The 19,632-nt window shown below is 46.5% G+C and overlaps 1 protein-coding gene across 1 annotated transcript in view; it reads left to right on the plus strand.

Moving 5' to 3' along the window:
- LOC132380880 (acidic mammalian chitinase-like) overlaps nucleotides 1–19,632 on the plus strand; it is a 61,339-nt gene that overhangs the window by 38,202 nt on the left and 3,505 nt on the right. Inside the window, exons 3-10 of the mRNA XM_059949799.1 lie at nucleotides 7,422–7,451; nucleotides 8,181–8,382; nucleotides 10,382–10,438; nucleotides 12,153–12,318; nucleotides 13,362–13,486; nucleotides 17,533–17,659; nucleotides 17,778–17,960; nucleotides 18,603–18,719. Coding sequence (XP_059805782.1) covers nucleotides 7,422–7,451; nucleotides 8,181–8,382; nucleotides 10,382–10,438; nucleotides 12,153–12,318; nucleotides 13,362–13,486; nucleotides 17,533–17,659; nucleotides 17,778–17,960; nucleotides 18,603–18,719 — 1,007 coding nt within the window. The remainder of the gene's footprint in view (nucleotides 1–7,421; nucleotides 7,452–8,180; nucleotides 8,383–10,381; nucleotides 10,439–12,152; nucleotides 12,319–13,361; nucleotides 13,487–17,532; nucleotides 17,660–17,777; nucleotides 17,961–18,602; nucleotides 18,720–19,632) is intronic.

Raw genomic sequence — 19,632 nt, forward strand, 5'->3', positions numbered from 1 at the left:
CATTGAAACATCGAAGCATACAGTGAGATGTGCTGCTTGCCTCAATGACCAACGCAGTCTGAGGTTGTGCTGGGGGCAGCCCACAAGTGTCGCCGTGCTTCCGACACCAACGTAGCCTGCCCACAACTCACTAATCCTAACCCATGTGTCTTTGGAATATGAGAGGAAACAGGAGCACCCAGGGAACATGCAAGCTCCTTACAGACAGCTACGGGAATTGAACCTCGGTCGTTGGTGCTGTGAAATGTTACGCTAACCCCTACGCTACTGTCCTGTCCTGCTCAGTTACCTCATTGGAAAATTCCACTAAGTAGGACAGAGTCACCCTTAGCAAAGCCACACTGACTATCTTAGATAAATTCCTGCCTTTCCATGTCAAGGTAATTTGGGACCTCGATTTTAATTTCCAATAACTTTGCCCAGAAGTATTTGCAGTAATTTATCACCCTGATCACGATATGCATGTTCTTTCAACTTTAAACCACATTTCATTTAAATGATTTTTCCATATTATAGAAATATATTTGGCTCCTTATCAGATTTGTATGTGGTCTCAAGGAGTTGATCCAGATGGTCTTTGAAATTTGTTTTATGATAATCACACTGGGCAGCAGGAGGTCCAATCCAAATATAACCATGTTTCAGATCAGCAGGTCTTACTTCATAATTAGTTTCCCTCCAGAAACAGACTCATACTCACCCCTGCCTGGCACCAGATAACATGTGGGACTTTTAGGGTCACAGAGTCTCAGAGAAATATGGTGGAAAAACAGGCCCTCTGGCCCATTGAGACTATGCACTACTTCTCTACGCATCTGAATTTTTATTTTCCCCGCATTCCCACAAACTCCCCGTCATGCGGAATAAGTGAGACAGAAAACACTGATTATGAATAAACACATTAACCATTTATTTGCAGACAAACTGCTCCTTGCACACATTGGTGGGAACTTGAACCCTTATCTTACAGCTGGAAAGTGTTATGCTAACCACTATACTACCATGCCACCCCATTGTCTTACTAATCAAGAACCTGTCAACCTCTGCTTTAAATCTATCAGTGAATTGTGACAATGAATTCCTTAGGTTCTCCACCCAGGGTAATACAAATGCCACCTCACTGGCTGCTGTCCTGTCCAATGAGATGGTCTGCCCAATAAAGAATATAATACATACAGTGGGAGCAGAGTTAGGTCATCTGGACCATCAAGTCTTCCCTGCCATTCCATCATGGCTGGTTTATTATCCCTCTCAACCCCATTCTCTTGCCTTATCCCCAGAAACCTCTGATGCCCCTACTAATCAAGAACTTATCAGCCTCTGCCTTAAATATACCCAATGACATGATCTCCACATCCATCTGTGGCAATGAATTCCACAGATTCGCCACCCTTTGGCTGAAGAAACTCCTCTACATCTCCATTCTAAATGGATGTCCTTGTATTCTGAGTCTGTGTCCTCTGGTCTGAAATTACCCCACTATAGGAAACATTCTTTCCATGTCCTCTCTTTCTAGGCCTTTCAATATTTGATAAGGGTGGTCAATTAATTTCAGTGACACTACTACCCAAGAAAAAATAAAAGCAAGAGCATATGTGGACTCTCCAAGAGGACCACAACCTCATTGTAGGGCTTGTACGACCCGGAGAGCTATATTGGCTGGAGTCAGGACTTTATGCTTTGGCTCTTGGTAGGGTCATCATACCAAACAGGTCGAATGGTAGAGGCCAGACTAAGAGTGGTCCACTGCTCCTCCTGGTTCAGGGTTCAGCTCAGGGCCAACAACCCTGACTGGTAAAACAAAACTGTTATGGAAAGAGCAATGAAGAATCCTTCTAGACCTGAGTGTGATGGTATTCCAAAGTCTCCACCTGAGACTTGCGTGACTGACAGTAATGAAAACCAAGCTGGTGACACGATGAAAGAAGCCCTGACCACCACCAGAGATGGAGGGTCTTCATTGCTGCTCTAAACGCCAGCTGTGTAATGGAGAGTAAAACATGTGTGGATGTTCTGGGCTCATCTTTGTTCAAACGTTCACTACTCTACATTTCCCACTGAAGACTGACCACTTAGGATCAAGGATCAAGAATCAACTTGAATCACCATTTATATACTTACGAAGTTCAAAGTAAATGTATTACCAATGTACGTATTTGAAGTACTCCGTAGTTGGAAATCGACCATGGATGTTGCATCCTAGCTGCCTATGCGATACATAAGCCTAATTTGCTGCTCATTATGTTGTTGGCATCTAGGGCAGCAATGCCATCTCTGCCTGTCCATGCTGTTGCACACTGGTAAAGAAAGATTCTTCATTGGTGTTCCTGTAACAGTTTCGTTTGATCAGTCAGGATTGTTAGCCCTGAGCTGAATCCCCAAACCTGGGGGACCAGTGCACCACTCTCAGTTTGGCCTTTACCCTTTGACCTGTTTGGCAGGGGGTGACCCTACCAAGAATCAAAACATAAAGCTCAGACTCCGGCTGACATAGCTCTCTGGGTCATTGAGGCAAGCAAGCCTGCAGACCCTACGACAGGGTTATGGTCCTCTTGGAGGATACTGCAAGCCCAGGCAGTCCAGTATGGAGAACAAGCAGGCTCCCCCTCTCCACGCAGCTGATGAAGTCAAAGGAACGGCAGAGACTGATACAGTTTGGCACCAGTGGCATGGCAGGAGTTGCCACTCAGGGTTGAATTTAACGTAGGTCAGACTTAGGGACTCTGGCTCCAGATTTTTCCCTCAGGGGTTACTGCTGAAGCCTTCCCAATGTAGTGGGTATGGCCGCATGGCAGCAGAGGTTTTAGTTTTCCTCATCCTTGCTGAGTTGCCAGCCATGGCTAATGAGCCCCATCTGCCCGAAGCGGCTGGTTTTAAGACACCAGTACCCCGCCTTTGCCCCTTCTCCTGCCAGAAGAAATTGTTCCACTGGGTTTAGTAGCTAAGCCACACGTGAAGGCCAGGAGCTGGACCTGGTTGTCAGAGGCTATTTGAGGTGCACGCCATTGGGAGCATTTAATAGGCAGTGGGAGCTTGTCCCATTACCACCCCCAGCAATAACCATCTTAAAGAACTCAAAGTACAGAAGCATCTATCACCACATACAATAGAATCAATGAAAAGCTACACACAAAGACTGATAAACACCAATGGGTAAATGAAGTTAAACTGCAACTACCACAAATAAACAAACAAACAAACAAATAATAAATAATATTGAGAACATGTGTTGTAGAGTTCTTGGAGTGAATCTGTAGGTTGTGGAATCAGTTCAGTGTTGAGATGAGTGAAGTTATCAATTCTGGTTCAGTAGCCTGATGGTTGAAGGGTAATAACTGTACATGTTTAGAGTGTGCTGTGGTGTGTTCACTAGGGGATGACCAAGGACTCTTCATCTCAAGTTTTTGATATTTATTGTTTATTTTTTAATTATTTTTTTCTTCTTTTTGTATTTGCACGATCTGTAGTCTTCTTCACTGTGGTTGAACACCCTAGTTGGGCAGTCTTTCATGGATTCTGTTATGGTTATTATTCTTCAGATTTATTGAGTATGCCCACAAAACAATGAACCTCAGGGTTGTATATAGTGACATACATGTACTTTGATAATAAAATTCACTTTGAAATTTGAACATGCAACAAAAACATTTAACAATGATTAATAATAAAGAATGATACAAAACATAAAGTTCGAGGTTGAAGCAAGGATCTGTGAATAAAAATATAAATAGGATAGAGTTACCACTGATGTCAGTTTCTTCCAACAGGTGAAAGTAATAATGGAACAATCTATCAAGACCCAGGTCACAGTGAAGGTCATCAGTCCATGAAGACAATGCGTAATTTTCAAGATAAAAGTTACCAAGATAAGCAGAATAACTGGCAGAGTATTTTCTTCTGCAAACATTAAATTGGCAAAGTGACTGGTTGTACAATTGATGAAAAAAAAATGGGCTACTCGCAGTGTATAAAAGGACTTGCCTTGTCCACAGTAGGACAGCTGCAAGATGGCAAAGCTTCTACTTGTATCAGGTGAGTGAGCCGTTTACTCACGTACACTTAATCGTATCTAGCACAGCACGCACGGCAGAGTGAAGGGACACCTGTTGGAATAATTGTGCACTTCTGAGCAAAACTTCACTTAGTAGCTTTGAGGCTCAGAGGATGTGGTTGGAGGACGGTCATGTGTGTGTGAATCAGAGTCAGGTTTATTACCACTGACACATGTTGTGCAATTTATTGTACAGTGCGTGATATAATGCATTACAATAAGAAATATTTAACAATTAAATAAGCAGTGCAAAAAGAGAGCTAAAGAGTGAGGTGGTGTTCATGGGAGCATGGGCCATTCAGATATCTGATGGCGGAGAGGAAGAGGCTGCTCCTGAAATGTTGAGTGTGGGTCTTCAGGCTCCTGTACCTCCTTCCTGATGGTAGCAATGACGAGAGGGCATGTCCTATGTGGGTCCTTAACAAAGGGTGGGTGGGTGGGAGGGAGGGATGGGCTTGTTTTTGTGCTCTGTGTTGTTCTGCTGAACACCAACACACTACGTTGGTGCTGGTATGTGTGGCAACCCTTGTGGTCCACTCTAGGCACACCCTTGCGTGTGTTGTTTGTTAACCCAGAGGATGCATTTCACTGTGGGTTTCAGTGTACATGTGATAAATATCTGAATTTGAACTGCTGACAGAAGAAATTCTGCAGATTCTGGAAATCCCGAGCAACGCACACAAAATGCTGCCTGACTTGCTGAATTCCTCCGGCATTTTGTGTGTGTTAGTCATTTGCTTTGAACAGGAATGACTGCAGCTGTCTCTCTGTGGATCCATTTTCTCGCCCCCTCAGGGGAATTCTTCAGATGCCCATTCCGCTAATGCAATGCCCTGAAACAGGAGATATAAGGGTAGGTTTAGGCCATTAGCTTCTTGTTTCTGCTGGCCATTCAGTGGGACCATAGGTAATCTTTTACCTCAGCTCCACTCTCCTGAAGCCATCTCTTAGTATTTCTAATGGATGCAAGGGTGGAGATATATCCCGACCAATGGAGGTGTAAGGTGCTCCTTCCCTCCACTAGCCCTCAGGTCACCCTTGGGTAAGGTGTAGCACCTGCTTAGCCCCCCCCCCCCCCACCTCGATCAGGGTCACGTGAAGCCATGGGCACAGATGGTGGGTGGTCGTATGAGCAGCCGGTGCAGATCACAGGTCCTGGTTATGCGACCACTGACACCAGGCAGACAATCCCTGAAGGGTATTGATAACGGCCGGGGTCACCCGTCTTGTAAAGACACTGCCCAGGAGAAAGCAATGGCAAACCACTTCTGCAGAAAAGTTTGCCAAGAACAATCATGGTCATGGGAAGACCGTGATCACCCACATCATACAACACGGCACATAATGAATGAACAAACAACATCTAAACTCCAGCTGACTCCTGTGTTAATTATACTCATGGACTAAGTCTCTATCGCCCTCCTGGGTAGGACTTTTCAAAAATGTTCCCCTAGGTGAAGAAATTTCTCCTCCTCACTAATTCTTTCTTTGAGACTGTGGCCCCTTTCTTTGGACACCACTGCCTGGCAAAGCATCTTTCCACCTCAGTTATTTTGAAGTTGAGTACTGTATTGTGTGCACTTCTGGTCACCTACCTAAGGAAAAGAAATCAGTGACTGAAAGAGTATTGAGAAAGTTTAGAAGAATGTTGCCAGGGCTCTAGGATCTGAGTTAAATGGAATGGCCGAATAGGTTAGGAATTAATTCCCTGGAACATAAGGGGAGATTTGATAGAGGAATAAAAAAAAATCTGAGGGGTACATATCAGATAAATACAAGCAGGCTTTTTCCACTGAGGTTGAGTGACACTAGGTCATGGGTTAAGGGTGAAGTGTGAAATATTTAATGGGAATTTGAGAGGGAACTTCTTCACTCAAAAGGTGATGTGAGTGTGGAACGAGCTGCCAGTGAGAGTGACGTATGTGGCTCAGGTCTCAGCACTTAAGAGAAATTCGTACAGGTACATGGATGGGAGGGGTGTGGAGAGCAATGGCCCAGGTGCAGCATTGATGGGAGTAGATGGAATAACGGTGTGGCACAGAAGAGACGGGCCGAAAGGTCTGATCCTGTCTGGTAGTGCTCTATAACTCTGCGGTCAAAGGCAGTGTTTACCTCGCTGTTGTGAAGCTATCGCATGGTCCCCTAGTACGATAAGGTAAACTGTTGACCTCACAACCCTACCCCATCATGGCTCTTGCCCCTTATTGTCTGCCTGCAATGCACTTTTTCTGCAACTGTAACACCTTATTCTGCATTGTGTTATCAATTTACCCTTGTACTACCTCAATGCGATGAAATGATCTGTTTGGGTGGCACGCAAAGCAAAGATTTCCGCTCTGCCTCGGTACGAGACAATAACAAATCGATCTATCAATTAAATTTAACCACTTCAGGCAGAAGAGGTAAGATGAGGGTGCAGCCGTATCTGTGGGAGAAACCAGGGTGGTATTGAGGAGTTCTGCAATACCTATTTTGAAATTCAGAATGTTAAGTGTTATTTCACTGGCTGTTCACATGTGGCCTCCTCTACACTGGAGAAACCAAATAGGTAGGGATGTTCAGTCTTAAAGGGTGATCACTGTCACTTCAACTCCTTCCCCCACACTGACCTTTCTGTTTATGGTCTCCACCGTTGCTCTAACCATGCCCGGCTTGAGGAACAGTGCCTCATCTTCCGTCTGGGCAGGTCACAGTCCTTGGGATTTCATATTGAAATCAACTTCAGGTAGGCGACCTCTCGTGTCTCTATCTCTCTCCAACTCTCTTCCTCTGTCTCTGTTGCTCTCTGTCTGTTTCTCATTCTCTGTCTCTATCCACTTTTCCCCTCGTCTGGTCTCACCTATTACCTGCCAGCTCGAACTCTTTCCCTTCCTAACCCCATCATCTTATTCTGGTCCTTCCCCCTTCTTTTCCAGTCTAGATTAAGGGTCTCGCCCTGAAACATCGACTGTTTATTCATCTCCATAGATGCTACCTGACCTGCTGAGCTCCTCCAGCATTTGAGTGTGTTACCCTGGAACCTTAAGCAGGTTTGTTATCACTGACACACTATGCTCACAACTTACTAACCCTAACCTGTATGTCTTTGGAACGTGGGAGAAACGGGAGCCACTAGACAAAAGTCACGCGGTCACAGGGAGAATGTACAAACTCCTTACAGACAGAGGTGGGAATTGAACCACAATCGGTTATCGCCAGCACGGTAAAGCGAGGCGCCAGCCACTAAACTACAATACTGCCTATAAAGGGTTGATGGTTTTATTCCTGTGCTGTTTAAGACTCTTATTCTATAACTTAGCTATGCTTGCAGTAAGATTAAGGCATGATTTGATTCTGATTTCTAACATGAGTTCTCCACTCTCTGTTACAGCGGTGGTCCTATTGGCGTGCCTGCAACTGGGTAAGTCTCTGTGCATCACCAGAACTCCATAAGATATAGGAGCAGAATTAGGCCATTCAGCCCATCGAGTCAGCTCCGCCATTCCATCATGACTGATTTATTATCCCTCTCAATCCCGTCCTCTTGCCTTTTCCCTGTGCCCTTTGACATCATGACTAATCAAGAACCTCTGCTTTAAATATACCCACTGACTTGGCCAAGACACAGAGCTATAGGATTGGCACCTCACCCATGTTCAGTTAGATACCATAAGACCATTAGACATAGTAATAGAACTGGCCAATCGAACCTGCTGCACCATTCCATCATAACTGAATTATTATCCCTCTCATCTCCATTCTCCTTTCCCCATAACCTTTGACACCCTGACTTGTCTAGAACCTATTAACCTCAGCTTTAAATACACCCAGTAACTTGGCCTCCACAGCTGACTGTGACAATGAATTCCACAGATTCACCACCCTCTGGCTAAAGAAATTCCTCCTCATCTCTGTTCTAAAGGGCTGTCTTATTCTGAGGTTGTGCCCGCTGGTCCGAGACTCTGCCACGATTGGAAATATCTTTAGGCCTTTCAATATTCAGTAGGTTTCAATGAGATCCCCCCTCAGTGAGTACAGGCCCAGAACCATGAAACACTCCTCATACATTAACCCTTTCACTCCTGGGATCATTGCTTTGCTTTGTCTGTCGGGTCGAGGCGTTCCCCTCACTCCTGTTTCCCACCTGCAGGCTCCGCCTACAGACTGGTTTGTTACTTCACAAACTGGGCTCAGTACCGACCCGGGGAGGGGAAATACCTGCCCAGCAATGTGGACCCCTGCCTGTGCACGCACATCATCTACGCCTTCGCCGGGATGAAGAGCAACCAGATCTCCACCTACGAATGGAACGACCCGAAACTCTACCACGAAATCAACAGCCTGAAGAACAAGTTCAGTAAAACTCTATTACTGTGATAGTACAAGATTGGCAGATCGTACTGACTATTCAAAATTATACACATAGACAGCATAAAATATTTTTGTTCACTTTCTTAACATGTTAAAGAGAAAAGTTCTCGAGAACCCAGTAAACTTCAAGTTAGCACAGTTACAAGGCTGTGGTGAGTTTATAGGGACCTGATCTGATGAGTCACGTACTTATCTATTAGAGACATTGGACTGAGACAAAATAATAAGACCGTAAGATACAGGAGCAAATTAGGCCATTCGGCCCATCGAGTCTGCTCCACCATTTCATCATGGCTGATCCATTTTCCTACCCAGCCCCAGTCTCCTGTAATCCTTCATGCCCTGACTAATCAAGAATCTATCAACCTCTGCCTTAAATATACCCAATGACTTGACCTCCACAGCCACCTCTGGCAACACGTTCTGCAGATACAGAGAACATTAGTTGTAGAGTTTCTGAAAGTGAGTCTGAAGTGGGACTGAGCTGCCAGTCTAAAACTCTCCAGCAAAGGTCAGAGTACAGTAGTGGTGCCCAGAGAAGTTCCTCAATGTTTCTGATAGGGAAATCAGTTTAGTACGGTCACAGGTACTGAGGTACAGTAAAAGGGGATTGTGTGTGTGTGTACCGTGCAGACAGGTGAATTCATATATCAGTACATCGTAGTACCAAAGGAAAAACCGTACCTGAATAAAGAGCGGAGTGGAAAGTGTGGTGTAGATAGACAAATAGGGTGTAAGGGTATTGGGAGATTAGAAGTTCATCCTTTTCAATCAAAACTCAACGTTCAAAGTAAATTTCGAGGTACATGGAAGTCACCATATACGGCCCTGAGATTCATGCTTTTGCAAGAGTTCACAGTAAGTGCAAAGAAACACAACAGAGTTGCAGAGTCCTTGAGAGTGCGGGAGCTCATAGATTGTGGAATCAGTTCAGAGTCGAGGTGAGTGAAGTTATCCATGCTGGTTCCGGAGCCTGGTAGCTGAAAGGTGATAACTGAACCTGGTGGTGTGGGATCGAAGGCTTTTGTACCGCCTGCCCAATGGCAGCAGAAGTGAGAAGAGAGCATAGTCTGGATAGTGGGGGTCCATTCAAGACTTTGGTAACCCGTCCCTTAGCCCAGTGGTACATGTTCTTATGGTTTTGAATCTTCGGGCCAACAGGTCTATGGAATAAAGAGAATAGCTGGTTGGGGGTGGGGGAGAGGGGTCTTTGGTTACGCTGGCTGCTGGCTGTTTTCCTGAGGCGCCAGGAAGTGTAATCATCACCAATGGAGGAGAAGCTGGTTGTCTTGATGGACTGTGTACAGAATTCTCTGTGGTAGTGGTCAGCTCACACATCTTTATTTCATGATATGAGTTCCATGCCCCTAACTTTGAGCCCTTCTGCAGATTTCTGAATGGACAATGAAACAGCCCACGATCACTACCTCACTATTTTTCCTCACTTTTTGGACTACTTATTTAATTTAATTTTACACATACTGTATATATTTTTTCTTGCAATTTCAAGTTTATTTATGTTTTCACTGAGCTGCTGCCACAAAACAATAAATCTCATGACATATGCCGGTGATATTAAGCCTGATTCTGAATCTGAACTTGGGTGTATGTCATTTCCTGAGTTACTCTTTCCTCTTTGGACCTTGCACTTGAAGTCATAAGAGATGAGATTCAGTCATTGAAACTGTAACCACTCACTGAAGAATTGGATGTGCCCATGATTCTACAGAAATTAGGCATTTTAATAGAAATTCAGATTCATATTTATTTATCACATGTACATCGAAACATAGAGTGAAATTTGTGGTTTGTGTTAACAACCGCAAGAGTGGCCATACATTCCAATGCCAACTTTGCATGTCTGCTCTGCTTGGTAGAACACCAAAAAAAACAGATTGCAACAATGTGCCAATAGCCAAAATATTATTAATAATATATTGCCTTTCCTTATTCTAATTCTTCAAATATTTCTTTTGAAAGGAATGGAAACCTCAAGACTCTGTTGTCCATTGGAGGCTGGAACTTTGGAACTCAGAAGTAAGTTGGCAACTTTATTTAAGGATTGTTTCAAAGAGGTCTTTTTAAAATTCTTTAGGCACTAATGTAAATACTATTACTAGGGGAAGAAATTCTCTTACTTTTCTATTATCAAAATAAACTTATTTCAGAAAAGAATATTTTCAAAAATAAACCATTTTTAAAGCCTTTTCATTCTTTACATTCATAGTCAATACTTTCCACCCTGTTCCATTACCTTCCCACACATCGAAAGCTCTGCTGGCATTTATTTGTCCTCTGGGGAGGGCACTACTAAAGTAATTGAAGAGCTTCCTCACCCAACTCAGACCCTCCCTCTTCAGTAGCAGATGAACCCGATTCTGTGGTCCTTCTTATGCACAACATGATAAACTATTTCTCTAATAACATCCCCCGAGGAGGGCACTGTAGGGAAACTTAGCTTAGGTGGGTGAGATAAGGGAAGATTTAACAGAAAACCCAAATAGACTCCAGGATGTTCCTGGCTACTGTCAGTGTAATGTAAAAAACTTAATCTGTCATGTCCCTTTGGAATATATTGTAAACATTGGAGGCAATTGTTGAATAATTCTAATTGAAGAGAAGTTTGCTGATTCAGGACTCATTATTTCTTAACTTGTTAATGAATTTCCTGCCATTTGAAAGATGTAAGACCCTTATAAGTTCCAAGGATGTTGTGAAATGTGACAGAAACTATGTTCATCCTATAATGTGGATGTCACTTACATTCTCATTGGTGTTTCATTGCTGGAAAGCCAGCTGGTGGTGTAGTGGTATCCACAACGGACTTTGTGGCGAGTGGTCTCAGGTTGGAGTCCAGCCGGCTCCTTGCACGCTTCCCATCTGTGCTGCATTGAGCGTCGAGCTGGCAACTCGGCCTCGTAAAAAACACAGACAAAAATGCTAAAGAAATGGCAAGGTTGCTGCCTGATGCGCCACATCGGTGCAGAAAGAAACGACACACACATGTTGATGGGGTATTGCGCTCAGTTGTGCTCACCTCGTTATAGGAAGGGATGTGGCTGCTTTCGAGAGGCTGCAGAGGAGATTTACCAGGATCGTGCTCTGAATTAGACTTATGAGAGCAGGCTAGAACTTTTCTGTTTGGAAAGAAGGAGGATGAAGGGTAACTTGATAGAGGTGCACAAGACGATAAGAGGCATCGATGGAGTGGACAGCCAGAGGCTTTTTCCCAGATTGGAAGTAGCTAATACTGGGGTAATAACTAAGATGTTTGGACGGAATTATAGGGGTGACGTCAAAGGCAGAGGGTAATAGGTGCATGGAACACTCTGTCAATGGTGGAAGTAGAGGCAGGTCCACCAGAGCAGGGGTTCCCAACCTTTCTCGTTCCATGAACCAATACCATTAAGCAAGGGGACCGTGGACCACAGGCTGGAAACCCCCACACGAGGAACATTTACGAGACTCTTAGATGAAAGATGGATGAGACAAGGATGATAGAAAAATGGAGGGTTATGAGGGAGGGAAGGATTTTGCAGTAGGGTAAAAGTTCAGCTCAACATTGTGAGCTGAAGGACCTGTTCTGTGCCATACTGTTCTATGTTCGAAACTCAGTGGAAGCCTTCTGTGCTGGAGAAGGCTCTGCAAAAGGCCTGCATTAAGATGATTGCAATTATTTTGAACTAGAATTATGAGAATAATCTATTTCAGATGTTTATAAATCCTCACCTCCCATTCTTCCGTCCTCTAGATTCAGCGCCATGGTGGCCTCGGCGGGAACTCGCCAGATCTTCATCAAGTCTGTGATCAGCTTCCTGAGGGGTTATGGCTTTGATGGTTTGGACATCGATTGGGAATATCCTGGGTCTAGAGGGAGTCCTTCCGTTGATAAGCACCTCTTCACCGTTCTGGTCCAGGTAAGATCAGGGGTGCAGTCTTACGAAACCCTGGGGATACATGTGGGATAAAAGGAAGCAGAATTTAAATCAGGGGATGCTCGAAGGGCCGGAAGAGCATATTCCAAAAATTAAAAATATGTTAATTACAATAAGAAATACATACACTGTTTATACAGACATATATAAAACATTAAATAAATAGTGCAAAAAAGAGAACAACAGATGAGAAAAAGAACAGTGAGGTAGAGAACATAGGTTTATAGACCATTCAGAAATCTGATGAAGGAGGTGAAGAAGCTGTTTCTAAAACATTGAGTGTGCATCTTCAGGCTCCTGTACCTCTTCCCTGATAGTAGCAATGAGAAGAGGGCACGTCCTTGGTGATGGGAGTCCTTAATGACGACAGTCTATAACGCCATTTTGGCATTGGGATGAATCCTAATTGCTTCGATAAAGACATTCAGGGAATAAGAATATATTGTGCCTTTCACTTCTCAAGAGCTTCCAAAGGCCCTTAAGAAGTGTTTTTTGAAATATGAACCTATGTGTACTGTTAAAAATACAACAGTAAGCTTCCTCCAGAGCAAGATCTTCGGGTCAGCACTGTTACAGGGATCACATGGTCTGATTTAATGCTACGTAAGAGGCTGGAGGGACTTTCAAAGACTCATGAATCTCTGAGAGACCTTCTCACTCATCAGAAGGAGCTTCCCATCCAGCTGGGAGGGAATCAAGGCCTTCGTGTCAGATTCCAAAGGCAGTATCACATACAGTGAAGCCCCCCACTCCCTTCCCCCTTTGTGCTCAGGTCTGGCAAGACAAGATGTGTTCTCTCCCCTTTTTCCCTCACACTCCCTTCTCTCTTTCCCTTGCTCTTCCCTTTGTGCTCCTTTCTCTCTCTCGGCACCCTCTTCCCTGACCACTCTCCCTCCCCCACCCCTGTCTCTCCCCTGCTTGGTTGTATTTGCCATTGATTTGATGCTAACATTAGGCAGGGTTTGAGAGCATCCATTCCACCTGGAACTCTTGCTAACAGAAACTTTGACCTCTCCAACCCACAGGAACTGATGGCAGCCTTTGAGGCTGAGGGTAAGAGCAGCGGGAAACCAAGACTGTTGCTGTCAGCGGCCGTGGCTGGAGGGAAGAGTAACATCGATACTGGCTATGAAGTTTCTCAGATTGGACAGTGAGTGTTCTTCTGAACTGAAAACTCAACCTTCACCTGTGTGTTTGACTGGTTAAAGATGAAAGATTTGCCTTAATCCTCCCGTCGAGTATACAGTGCTGTGCACCCAAGATTTTTTATAGGGCTTCAGGTGGTACGGCTCCTCAGAGCCCTGATCTCAACATCATTGAGGCTGTCTGGTATTAGCTGGAGAGACAGAAGCAAAGAGACAGCTAAAGTCTGCAGAAGAACTGAGTACCTAAGGCACTGAATATTGATTTGATTGTGGTGACCCACTTTCTGCGCAGGCGAACCGGCTCACAAATAGCCAGCGCGCGGTAATGCACCTCTGGCGTCATTTCTGCCCGGAGAGGGCGGGCGCTAGGGATTAAATGCCAGAAATGCGAAGTCTGGATAAACTAATCTCGAAACGACTTACTGACTGTGTGTCGTTATTTTAGCGCTGTGTGTAGCACATCGCTACATTGGTGACCCCGATGGTCCAAACGAGATTTGGACCAAAGATGACCGACTCTTCATCTGTTCACGCAGTTTCGCTGAAACTGCGGACTTTCTGGACGCTGCGACCACGCGTGTGGTTTCGCCAAGCAGAAGCCCAGTTCCAGATTCGGCAGATATCCTCTGATTCCCCACGTTACTATCACGTGGTGAGCGCCCTTGACCAGGAGACGGCCGCCCAGGTTGCGGATTTCATACAGTCGCCCCCGGAAGAAGGCAAATATAAAGCATTCAAAGCACTGCTCATTGAGACCTTTGGCCTCTCATGGTGTGAGCAGGGTTCCCGCCTGCTTCACTTGGACGGTTTGGGAGACAGACTGCCGTCAGCATTGATGAGTGAGATGCTGGCCCTGGCAGACGGACACAAGCCCTGTCTCATGTTTGAGCAAGCGTTCCTAGAGCGACTGCCTGAGGACATACACCTGCTGCTGGTCGACGCAGATTTCAGCGAATTCACCAGAATCCTGGTGGACTTTCCATCGATTCTGGCACTGTAGATCGCGGCAGCCATGCCCAGACACGGGGTACAGCACCACATCCCGACCCAGGGACCACCCCTCCACGCCTGCGCACGAAGGCTCCCCCCAGAAAAGCTCCACCTGGCAAAGGAGGAGTTCAAGAGGATGGAGGAATTGGGGATCATACGGAGGTCCGACAGTCCATGGGCCTCCCCCCTGCACATGGTGCCCAAAGCAGCCGGGGGTTGGAGACCATACGGCAACTACCGCAGACTGAACGAGGCTACCACTCCGGACCGCTACCCAGTGCCGCACATTCAGGACTTTGCAGCAAACCTGCATGGGGCAAGAATCTTTTCCAAAGTAGACCTCATCCGGGGATACCATCAAATCCCAGTGCACCCTGAAGACATCCCCAAAACAGCACTCATCACCCCGTTCAGCCTGTTCAAGTTCCTCCGAATGCCGTTCGGCCTGAAGAATGCTGCACAGAGGTTCCAGCGGCTAATGGATGCGGTTGGACGCGACCTGGACTTTGCGTTCATCTATTTGGACGACATCCTCTTAGCCAGCAGTAGTCGTCAGGAGCATCTGTCCCACCTCCTCCACCTCTACTCCCACCTGAGTGATTTCGGCCTCACGATCAACCCGGCCAAATGCCAGTTCAGTCTCGATACCATCGACTTCCTGGGCCACAGGATTTCCTAAGACGGGGCAACACCTCTGCCCGCCAAGGTAGACGCGATCCGCCACTTTGCCCGGCCCAACACGGTCATAGGCCTGCAGGAGTTCGTTGGTATGGTGAACTTCTACCACCGTTTCCTCCCCTCAGCAGCCCGTATCATGCACCCTTTGTACACCCTGATGTCGGGTAAAGGCAAGGACATTACTTGGGATGAGGAGGCCGCGGCTGCTTTCGTTAAAGCCAAGGAAGCCTCGGCAGATGTCGCGATGCTGATGCACCCCAGAACAGACGTTCTGACCGCCCTCACGGTGGACTCATCCGACACAGCAGTCGGTGGGGTGCTGGAGCAGCTCATCAAGGGGCGCTGGCAACCCTTGGCGTTCTTCAGCAAGCACCTACGACCACCCAAACTCAAGTACAGTGCTTTCGACCGGGAGCTGTTGGCACTGGATCTGGCAATCCGGCATTTCAGGTACTTCTTAGAAGGCAGGCCGTTCGCCGCGTTCACAGACCACAAACCATTGACCTTGGCGTTCATGCAGGTGTCCGATCCCTGGTCGGCTCGCCAGCAGCGACATCTGTCCTACATCTTCGAGTATACGACGGACATCCAGCACGTCTCGGAAAAGGACAACGTCGTGGCGGACGCACTCTCCAGACCAGCTGTCCAGGCCCTGTCCCTGGGGGTGGACTATGCAGCACTGGCGGAGGCGCAGCAGGCAGACGACGAGATGCCCAGCTACAGGACCGTAGTCTCGGGTTTGCAGCTGAAGGATTTTCTCATAGGCCCAGGTGAGAGGACCCTCCTGTGCGACGTGGCTACCGTCCAGCCTCACCCCATCGTCCCGGCAACCTGGAGGCAGCGAGTTTTTGGCTCCATACACGGTTTGGTGCACCCATCTGTCAGGACAATCGTCTGGCTGGTCTCCAGCAAGTTTGCGTGGCACGGACTTCGCAAGCAGGTCAGTGAATGGGCCAGAACGTGCGCGCAGTGCCAAACAGCCAAGGTGCAGCGGCACGCTAAAGCCCCGCCGCAGCAGCTCGAACCCACCCACCGGAGGTTCGACCACATTCATGTGGATATCGTGGGCCCCCTACCAGTGTCCCGAGGAGCGCGATACCTCCTAACTATGGCAGACCGGTTCACGAGGTGGCCAGAGACAGTCCCGCTCACCGACACATCTGCCGATTCCTGCGCCTGAGCACTGATTGCAACCTGGGTAGCACTCTTCGGGGTACTGGCCCACATTACCTCCGACAGAGGCACCCTGTGGTCGGCTGTGGCCAGCTTGTCGGGAACGCAGCTGCACCACACGACTGCCTACCACCCACAGTCGAACGGACTAGTGGAATGCTTTCACTGTTACTTAAAGTTGGCTCTCATGGCCCGCCTGAGAGGACCTAACTGGGTGGACGAGCTTCCCTGGGTCCTGCTTGGAATTCGTACAGCACCCAAAGAGGATCTGCACATACATTCTGGACATTGGGGGTAAAGAGGAGGTTTTCACGGTGGACTGACTGAAACCCGCCCATGTGGACTTGGTGCAGCCGGTCGAGGTTCAGGTACTGCGCCGCACTGGCAGACGGCCAAACAGAGACTGATCCAGACTGTGGACATTGGGGGGTGTATCGCCGGTTCTGGGGGGGGGGCGGGTTATGTGGCGACCCACTTTCTGCGCAGGTGAACTGGCTCACAAATAGCCAGCGCGCGGGGGGAGACTTTGGTAATGCACCTCTGACGTAATTTCCGCCCGGAGAGGGCGGGCACTAGGGATTAAATGCCAGCGCCGCGAAGTTTGAATAAACTAGTCTCGAAATGACTTACCGACTGCGTGTCATTATTTCAGTGCTGTGTGTAGCACATCGCTACATGATTTAGTTTTTTTTATCTGTTTATTGCTCTTTATAGTAAATTCTCTGATATTTAGTAACTTCTCATTTCATCATTTTGAAAGCATCTGCACTTTACAGAATTATTTTTACCTGCGCCTTATAAGAATTTTGCACAGAATTGTGTATTGGAACATGGAGCAAAATGTGTTGTTTTGTGTCAAATTAAATCAGTGAGAATTGCGCTGGGCACACTGCTGGTGCTAACACAGCATGCCCATAATTAAATAACCCTAACCTGTATGTGGGAGGAAACTAGGGCACCCAGAGGAAACCCACACCGTCATCGGGAGATCATATAAACTCCTTGAACAGCAGCAGTAATAGATCCCCGATCTTACACCCAGTATGGTAAAACATTGAGCTCTCTAATACACAACCACGTTAAGGGTAATTTTACTGGTTTTCCTTCCGTCTGCAGATTCAGGGGTCAGAGCACGTTGAGTGGTGATTGAGATATTACTGTTAATTTGGTAAGCGGAGAGACAGAGTGACTCGGGTCTCCTCTCTTGCAGGGTTCTGGACTTCATCAATGTGATGACCTACGATTTTTATGGACCCTGGAGTCGGATGACTGGGGAGAATAGCCCCCTCTACGCCCTCCCCAATAACCAGGATCAGACCAACCTGTACTTCAATGTGGTAGGTACTGGAGAAAAGGGAACCGTGCCAAACCTTTTCATTCCCTTCTCTAGACTGGCATCTAGCTTTTGCCAAATCTTTCCCACCCGACCCTGACTGCCCATCTCTTTCTCTGCAGGACTATGCAATGAACTATTGGAAGAACAAAGGAGCCCCAGCAGAGAAGCTCAACGTTGGCTTCCCCACATACGGACACTCCTTCCGGCTGACCACATCCAACACCGGGGTCTTAGCCCCAGCAGGAGGGCCAGGGCCAGCTGGCAAATACACCAGGCAGGCCGGGTTTTTGGCTTACTATGAGGTACAAATGCATTTGCTGCTCTGCATTATTGAATGCTTGCCAATACTGGGAACATTCTGCAGGAGGTTTACTGCAAAAAAAAAAGTGCTATTTCTAAACCAGAGGGGTTACCAAACTGAGTTTAGCAAAGAATTCATGGATTCTTAGAGCACGGACGGTGCCACTCAGCCCTGCAGCCACTATTGAATTAAATTATTTATCGTATTTCATGATTCAGCATGGAGTAGGCCCTTTGGCCTTTCAAGCCACTGCCCAGCGAATTCTGACAACGCTGATTTAACTCTAACCTAATCACGGGACAATTTGCAATGATCAATCATAACATGCCCAGGTACTGGAGGGATTCAGCAGGTCAGGTAGCAGCTACAGAGGGAAATAAGCAATAGCTGCTTCAAGCCATGATCCTTCATCAGGACTGGTGAAGGATCCCGGCCTAAAATGTCAGCTGCTCGTTCCCCTCCAGAGATGCTACCTGACTTGCTGAGCTCCTTCAGCATCTTGTGCCCGTTGCTCGAGCTTTCCAGCATCTGCAGAATTCCCTTGCGTCTAGAAATTAACCTCACGTTTTGAGTCTGTGCGTAACTCACTGGAAATCTTGCTAACTCTGTTGGTTTCTTCCCTGATGTCTCACTCTTCCGACAGATCTGTACGTTCTTGAATGGCGCCAGCAAGGTGTGGGACGCCCCACAGATGACTCCGTACACCTTCAAAAATGGAATCTGGGTCGGGTATGACAACCAGAAGAGCTTCGGAGACAAGGTATTTTCTGTAAACCCTGGTGCATCCGGTTGTGTTTACTTATCCAAATGGTAGCTCTGGGATAAAAGGGGGACTTCATGGGAACACAGACTCAGGAATGAAATTCAATGTTTTTAAACATTGTACTGGAAACTGAGGATGGATTTAATTACTGGGCATCCAGACACCTTGGAAAGAATATCCGTCAGATTGTAGTGTCTTTACCTGAGGGAATTCACTAATCGCTGCATTGGCGTTCTTACTAGTCTTGATAAAATGTAAGAAGTATGAATGAGAAAGAGTGAAGATGATAGGAGCGCTTCACATAAACAAAAAAACTGCTGTGGGTATAGGAGACATCTTAAGTGGGAGTTCAAGAGAAATACGGACCTATATCATGGAGTATCTGAAAGACTCTGGTTTATTATAGAGAATTTAGGGAATGCAATTCGTTTCATTCCTCCTGTTTATCAAACGATCCATACTCCAGTCTAGTAGGTGGTGGTAATGCACCTTAAAGCTGGTTTGCCAACTGCCATAAAACAACACAAGAAGAAGAAGACACGGGGGGGGGGGGGGGCGTCTATGAGTTCAATAGATCCATGAGGTCTGACTCCTCCTCTTAGTTCAGAATCTGAATCAGAATCAGATTTATGATCACTGACATATGTTCAGCTGTACAGTGCAAGACGTAAAAAATTATAAGTAATAAGGGGAGGAGTTCTACAAGGGGTGACCTGGTAGAAGTTGGTTAAATAATGAGGAGTGTACATAGTCAAAGCTTTCTCCCCCCAGGATGTAGGTTTAAAGTGATAGGGGAGAAAGTTCAGAAGAGATTTATGAGGCAATTTCTTTTTTACAGTGTGGTTGGTGTCTGGGTCGTGCCTCCTCGGGTGGCAGCGGGGGCAGATATAGTAATATTTCGGAGGTGTTT

The sequence above is a fragment of the Hypanus sabinus genome, chromosome 25 (genome assembly GCF_030144855.1).
Source record: "Hypanus sabinus isolate sHypSab1 chromosome 25, sHypSab1.hap1, whole genome shotgun sequence".
Lineage (NCBI taxonomy): Eukaryota > Metazoa > Chordata > Chondrichthyes > Myliobatiformes > Dasyatidae > Hypanus > Hypanus sabinus.